This window comes from Trachurus japonicus, chromosome 10, assembly GCF_045865225.1.
Source record: "Trachurus japonicus isolate A0001 chromosome 10, Traja_1.0".
NCBI lineage: Eukaryota > Metazoa > Chordata > Actinopteri > Carangiformes > Carangidae > Trachurus > Trachurus japonicus.
Window position 1 is genome coordinate 38,329,595 of NC_140916.1, and position 7,443 is coordinate 38,337,037.

The 7,443-nt window shown below is 44.7% G+C and overlaps 1 protein-coding gene across 7 annotated transcripts; it reads right to left on the bottom strand.

Annotated features, from left to right (window-relative positions):
- Positions 1–510: 510 nt before the first annotated feature.
- On the bottom strand, positions 511–6,374 carry LOC146980405 (protein NLRC3-like). Of its 7 annotated transcripts, XM_085788622.1 has the most exons (9): positions 6,254–6,355; positions 4,280–6,086; positions 4,028–4,201; positions 3,494–3,667; positions 3,226–3,405; positions 2,960–3,133; positions 2,056–2,229; positions 1,888–1,934; positions 511–1,070 (listed from the first exon to the last, which is right to left on the bottom strand). In XM_085788622.1, the coding sequence occupies exons 1-9, from the start codon at positions 6,342–6,344 to the stop codon at positions 538–540; spliced, it is 3,354 nt and encodes a 1,117-aa protein (XP_085644748.1). In that variant the 5' UTR covers positions 6,345–6,355; the 3' UTR covers positions 511–537. The 7 variants fall into 7 exon arrangements, with proteins under 7 accessions (XP_085644748.1, XP_085644743.1, XP_085644749.1 ...); XM_085788617.1 differs by lacking the exon at positions 3,494–3,667 and having other exon boundaries at positions 6,254–6,374; XM_085788623.1 differs by lacking the exon at positions 2,960–3,133 and having other exon boundaries at positions 3,226–3,252; positions 3,521–3,667; positions 4,280–6,083; positions 6,254–6,365.
- Between the last annotated feature and the right edge of the window lie 1,069 nt (positions 6,375–7,443).

Below are 7,443 nucleotides of genomic sequence, written 5' to 3' on the forward strand. Positions count from 1 at the left end.
CTCTGAGTTACAGGGGGTCTCGGCGTAGCAGTGCATGTCCATGTCCACGCGCTCAAATGAACATCCACCGGCGTCTCCGCTCCGTTCTGACTCCGTTAGGAACAATCAGAGAGTTTCCACCGTGTCACTGCCGTGTGTTTTTATACATCAAACGCACCGGAGTCGGATCAGAGCGGACACAGATCCACTGGAGAGAGGAGGGGGTGACTCACCATCAATGTGAGACGTGTGCCTGGTACGGTGTCCGGTGGACACGGCCCCCACTGCAGTGTTCAATTCTTGTGTGAAACCTGCAGTTTGGTTTGTTTAATCTAAGATTAGTATTATTGTCTTTTCCTAAACCTGACCAAACCATGACTACAGTGATGATCAGTTCACTGCTGTAGCTACAGTGGGGCCGTGACAACCCAACCTGGATTAATAAACTCAAAATTTACAAAGTGAAGATCCAAAACATTTTGATTTAAATATTTGTCATCTTTGCCTCCTGCAGGTGACCGTCAACAGAGTGTCTGTCCTCAGGAGAGTCAGTGAGACCTACAGAGGACACAGAGACACTGAGGAATCAGGATAGATCCAGAACCCAGGACGCAGATGTTCAGTGAATGTGGTGTTGAAGGTGTGGAGGTGGATCAGTGTATCGGAGGAGACACTGTAGAAGGACAGAGAGCCAGCAGGACAGTCCACATACACTGCTACTCTGTCAGAGACAGAGGAGGAGGAGATGGATGTTTGTCTGTTGTTGTGCCAGACAGAGTAACAACCATCATGATGAGAGCAGCTCAGACTCCAGGACTGGTCATTTCTTCCAAACCAACAGTCTGCACCGTTTCCTTTCCTTTTGATTTGTCTGTAACTCACTGATATATGAACCAGTCCTTTCCATTCAACCTCCCAGTAACAGCGACCAGTCAGACCAGTCCTACACAACAGCTGAGGAAAGACATCAAATCTGTCTGGTTGATCAGGATATGACTGATTCTCTGTCACACATGTCACCTTCCTGTTGTTGTCAGACAGTTTGAGGCGTTTGTTCACTGTGTTCATGTCCAGTTCCAGTTCACAGGCGTCTGATGGAGAGAACAAGACACAACACAGCTGCAGTTTATCATCTGCTCATTTATCAACAACTTCACCGACAATTCATCCAAGTGAAACATTCAAACTTACATTTTACATTATTTTATACTGTGTATGGTGTTTCCAACAAATCCAACAATACATTTCTAACATCAACAGTTACTGAACATGAGAGTCAGGATCTCAACAATGTTCTGCTTTTCCTCTGGTGTGGACCTGAGGATGAGGCTGGTCCACACCAATAAACTCATTGGGCCCTAGTTTCGTGGCATGGCGCAAGGTGTTGCAGGGTGGCGCAGCCAACGCAGTGCAAGTTTCGACCAGTGCATGGTCAGTTTTGTAGAATGCGGTGCGCCAAGATGGGTGTGGCGGCACAGCACGGGGAGGTGTCACAGATTCAGCTTGGCACAGTGGAAGTTTCGTGCCAAGAGCGCCGAGAGTGCGCCAAACCACCAGCTCCAACCTGGTCTACTCTCGGCGCAAGGACAAGTGCAGCTGACGCAGTGGTAGTTTGGCTGCACGAAACTTGCAAAGTGCGCCTGGACACGCCCCGTTGGCGTGGCACACCTGCGCTGAGCCTAGAGTACACCTGGTCTACAAAACTAGAGCCCATTGAGTGAATAAAGTGTCACTGGATAATCATTTGCCACTGCTGCACAAAGAAGCTCTGAACCATCTGCGCTCTAAAATTGTCATCATCTCCACATCATTTCATCAAATATCAAAGTGTCGTCTGCCACAAACAAGTTTCACATGGTTCTGTTTTATGAATCATGGTGAAGGTGTGTTCTCATGAATCAAACTCACACTTCCTCAAACCAGGTATCAGTCTCTGAGGTCCACAATGGTCCACCCTGGAGGAGGAAACAAGTCAGGATCAACTTCATCCACCTTCACTCATCCACCATAAAATCACCAGTTCCTCAGTTGGAGATACAGAAACACAGTGTGAGAACTTCTGTTGTCTGTCCATACCTGAGAATGTCCAGTCTCCAGTGTGGACCCTCCAGTCCAGCCGACAGCAGCTTCACTCCTGAATCTCCTGGATGGTTGTAGCTCAGGTACAGCTCTTTCAGATGGGAGGGGTTGGAGCTCAGAGCAGAGACCAAAGAAGAACAGCCTTCTTCTGTGATCAGACAACCTGACAGACTGAACGAACACACACCCACAGTGAGAGAGAGAGACAGGGACAGAGAGTACAAATGATGCCATATAATTGACACTACAATTAAAGAAAGAAAAAGAAAAAGACCTCTCTATTCTGCCGCTGAACCGTGTCATAGCTAATTACCCTGAAGTTTTTTTTAAAGGGACATTGTGTAACTTCTCTTGTTATCTATTCACGATAATCGATTATTTCGTTCAAAAGTATGTTTTTCATTAACCAGTAATCCCCCCCATCGACAAACTGAAGTGTTCCTTTCAGCTCTGAATGAGCCGTTCATATCATTCATATCTCCATGGAGCGGGTAAGCTCGGTGCTGCTGCCATGTGGTGTTGCCATGTTTTTACGTTCAGTGGCAGCGTGACGGTAGGAAACCACGGAAACTCAGCGGAGACACCGGAGCTGTCGGCTCAGGTGGAGGTGGCGTCTGTGAAAAGTCACCGTGGTAACGCAGTGAGGAGGAATGGAGCATTACACTGATGCTGCATTCAGGTGCAGTCGGACAGACGGCCGTCGGTAACAAACCAGATGTCATTTTAGTCACAGAAGTCGAGAAAAAGACGGTAAAATGTGGGTCAGGTAAACAATACGACATCGCCATGACAACATATTGTCACGTGTATTGTACTTTGTACAAACCTTTCAATTTCAACATACTGTAACTACCTTAATAGAAACTGTACATGAAATCATGGTAAATTGAAGAAAACTCACTTGAGGGTCTTCGTACTGCAGTGTAGACAGTGAAGTCCATTAGACAGCAGCTTCACTCCTGAATCCTGCAGGTCATTGTTACTCAGATCTAGCTCTCTCAGACTAGAGGACTGGGAGGTAAGGACTGAGGACAGAGCTTCACAGCTGTTCTCTGAGAGGTTACAGCCACTCAATCTCAAGAGAAATTGAAGAAAAAACATCCAAACATTTAATACTTCATAAAACATGAGGACACTGCAAAATATGCTCAAAATTTCAATCCTAACCTAAAACATTCCAGGTTACAATGTGGACTCTCCAGTCCAACAGACAACAGCTTCACTCCTGAATCCTGCAGGTTGTTGTTACTCAGATCCAGTTCTCTCAGAGTACTTTTAGAGTTTTTGGAGCTGAAGACTGAGGAGAGAGCTTCACAACTTCTCTGTGACAGGTTACAGCCACTCAGTCTAAGAAGGGTTCCAGAAGAAGATTCAAATATGAGATACATTACAAAAACAAGACAGTGAAATGTATACAAATCAGCAAAACACTAACCCGAGACCTCCCAGTTTACAGTGTGACCTCTTAAGTCCAGAACACAGCAGCTTCACTCCTGCATCCTGCAGGTTGTTGTTACTCAGATCGAGTTCTCTCAGACTAGAGGACTGGGAGCTGAGGACTGAGGACAGAGCTTCACAACTTCTTTTTGACAGGTTACAGCCACTCAATCTTAAAAGGAATTACAGGCAAAAAAAAAAAAATCTCAGATTCAATACTACTGTATAATGAGTGGTCAGTATCATAAATACACAACAGCTGCATACTCACATGAGACCTTCCAGTTTGCAGTGTGTACTCTCAAGTCCAACAAACAGCTTCACTATTGAATCCTGCAGGTCGTTGTTACTCAAATCCAGTTCTCTCAGACTAGAGGAGTCGGAGCTGAGGACTGAGGACAGAACTTCACAACTTCTCTTTGAGAGGTTACAGCTGCTCAGTCTTAAGAGGAATTGCAGGCAAAAAAAAATCTTACATTCAATACTATAATAAGAAGTCATTATCATAAATACACAATAGCTGCATACTTACCTGAGACTTTCCAGTTTACAGTGTGGACTCTTCAGTCCAACAGACAACAGCTTCACTCCTGAATCCTGCAGGTTGTTGTTACTCAGGTCCAGGTGTCTCACACTAGAGGACTGGGAGGTGAGGACTGAGGACAGGGCTTCACAACTTCTCTCTGTGAGGTTACAGCCACTCAATCTGAAAAGTAAACAACAAAACAGTTACAGTGACAAAAGACACAACACAGTTAATCCAGATGGATATGCGTGCACCTACAGAGCTTTGTTGGAGGCTTTGATCACTGGCAGCAGCCTCAGAAGAGCCTCCTCTGAAACTGAATATTTCTTCAGGTCAAACACATCCAGATCTTCCTCTGATGACAGTAAGATGAAGACCAGAGCCGACCACTGAGCAGGAGACAGTTTATCCCTGGAGAGACGTCCTGATCTCAGGGACTGTTGGATCTGCTCCACTAGAGAACGATCATTCAGTTCATTCAAACAGTGGAACAGATTGATGCTTCTCGCTGGAGAGAGATTCTCACTGATCTTCTTCTTGATGTACTGGACTGTTTTCTGATTTGTCTGTGAGCTACTTCCTGTCTTTGTCAGCAGACCTTGTAGGAGAGATTTATTGGTCTGCCGTGAAAGACCCAGGAGAAAGCGGAGGAACAAGTCCAGGTGTCCATTTGGACTCTGTAAGGACTTGTTCACAGCACTCTGGTAGAAATTCGTTGGTTCAAGTTTGTCTTTGAACAGTCTTAGTCTGCAGTTAGAATTTGATTGTTCTTCTGACAGCAGATTGACTCCAGATTTGATGAAGCTCTGATGAACATGAAGAGCCGCCAGAAACTCCTGAACGGTCAGATGGACGAAGCAGAACACCTTGTCCTGGTACAGGCCTCTCTCCTCTTTAAAGATCTGTGTGAACACTCCTGAGTACACTGAGGCTGCTCTGATATCGATGCCACACTCTGTCAGGTCTGATTCATAGAAGATCAGGTTTCCTTTCTGCAGCTGCTCAAAAGCCAGTTTTCCCAGAGACTCAATCATCTTCCTGCTCTCTGGACTCCAGTGTGGATCTGTCTCAGCTCCTCCATCATACTTGACCTTCTTCAGTTTTAGATGAACCACCAGGAAGTGGCTGTACATCTCAGTCAGGGTCTTGGGCAGCACTCCTCTCCTTCTGGTCTTCAACAGCTTCTCCAGAACTGTAGCAGTGATCCAGCAGAAGACTGGGATGTGGCACATGATGTGGAGGCTTCGTGATGTCTTGATGTGGGAGATGATCTCTCTGGCCTGCTCCCTATCTCTGAACCTCTTCCTGAAGTACTCCTCCTTCTGTGGGTCAGTGAACCCTCTGACCTCTGTCACCATGCCAACACACTCAGGAGGGATCTGATTGGCTGCTGCAGGTCTTGTGGTTATCCAGAGGCGAGCAGAGGGAAGCAGGTTCCCCCTGATGAGGTTGGTCAGCAGCACGTTGACTGAGGTGGACTCTGTCACATCAGTCAGGACCTCAGTGTTGTGGAAGTCCAGAGGAGGTCGACACTCGTCCAGACCGTCAAAGATGAAGACGACCTGGAACTGATCAAACCTGCAGATTCCTGCTTTTTTGGTTTCAGTGAAAAAATGATGTACAAGTTCCACCAAGCTGAACTTTATTTCTTTCAGCACATTCAGCTGTCTGAACGTGAAGGGAAATGTGAAGTGTATGTCCTGGTTGGTTTTGTCTTCAGCCCAGTCCAGAGTGAACTTCTGTGTTAAGACTGTTTTCCCAATGCCAGCCACTCCCTTTGTCATCACTGTTCTGATTGGTCGGCCTCTTCCAGGTGGGGCTTTAAAGATGTCTTCTTGTCTGATGGTTGTTTCTGGTCTGTCTGGTTTCCTGGATGCTGATTCAATCTGTCTGACCTCATGTTCATCATTGACCTCTCCAGCCCCTCCCTCTGTGATGTAGAGCTCTGTGTAGATCTGGTTCAGAAGGGTCGGGTTTCCTGCTTTAGAGATCCCCTCAAACACACACTGGAACTTCTTCTTCAGGGCAGATTTGAGTTTACGTTGACAAACTGCAGCATGTTCTTCTAAACGAGCAAAGAACAGCTGAGTTAAATCTATCAATAATAATAACGTTAATGTTGATGTCTAAACATTTTTCCTAAAAAAAATGTGTATATGAATTTACTACGTATGTCTGTTGAGATATTAGTATATGTCTCAGTTCTTCATCATGTTAGAGAAATCCTCTTACTGATCAGCAGACAGTCAGCCAGCTCCTCCTGCTTCATCCTCCTCAGAATGTTCACTGTGATCTTCACTAATGCCTCTCTGCTGCTCCTCATTTGATCCTGATCCTCACCACCCACCACTTCAGCATTTTCCCCCTGATTCTCTAAGAATTCTGGGTAATTTGGACTCAGAAGTCTTTGGACCCTCTTCAGCTCTATCTTCACAAAATGGACAATGTTCTCCTCCAGCAGCTGTGAAAACCAAAACAAACAAATAAGAATATAAACTTGATCCTTTGATGTACTGTCTGCCACCACATCGCTTTCTCTTTCTCTTGCTTGGTTTTGAAAAACAATTTTCAACTATCCATATTGTGGTGTATTTCCCTAATAACTCACAGGACGCAGTCACTCTTACTGCACATGGCACCTTTACATAGCTTATGACAACACAAAAACACAAACCACATATCCCAGCATTCCCTGGTACACAGATAACTACGGCACAACCAAAGTCACAAAATACAAAACTCAAAGTCTGATATATCACATCACCATCCTCTTTAAATTAAAGTGCTTTTTTGTTACTCAATATCACTTAAATAATCAGTGCCTTGTATTATCATACAAACTTGTGTAACTAAAATGTGTGACAAATGTCTTTAAGTTAATTCGACAAACTCCTTTGTTTTGTTTTCAATTCTGTACCTTTTTTAAAGGGACAACAAGGAGTTTTGGAAAAGCGAAGTGTTTTCTCACTACATTTATGAGCCTCCGCACCGTGAAATTCTTTGACCGGCGCAAGACAGACTCATGTTTTCATTCATCAAGAATTAAAGTCAGAGGTTCGAAGACGATCACATACCGTCGTAGTTCCGACGATAAACGGCGATTCAGCTGTGTTATTCTCATAACTCGCTGCAAAACCAAAAGTAAGGAAACGCTGGTCGGCTCGCCCAGCATTTCCACCACCACTAATAATAACAAAATAACGATAGAGACAAAACGATATATTTATCAAAAATGGGCCCATTAACAAGTGTGGGTAGCTGAGATTCATCCACATTAACATGAGACTTTTTTATAACCAAATAGAAACTCCTCCTTGTCCCTTTAAGACAAGCATAATGTGACAGAACCACACTGAACTGAACACAGTAGTTATGTTATTATTATACTGACCAACTGTCAACCTGCTTTGTAAAGAACCATT

Excerpts from the sequence above, each read along its gene's own strand:
- LOC146980405 (XM_085788622.1), bottom strand. The coding sequence starts at position 6,344 with ATGAGGAGCAGCAGAGAGGCATTAGTGAAGATCACAGTGAACATTCTG. Across the intron at positions 6,087-6,253 it reads GGCTGACTGTCTGCTGATCA|AAGAACATGCTGCAGTTTGT; the intron begins GTAAGAGGATTT and ends TTGCTCGTTTAG. Across the intron at positions 3,406-3,493 it reads TGTAAACTGGGAGGTCTCGG|ACTGAGTGGCTGTAACCTGT; the intron begins GTTAGTGTTTTG and ends AACCCTTCTTAG.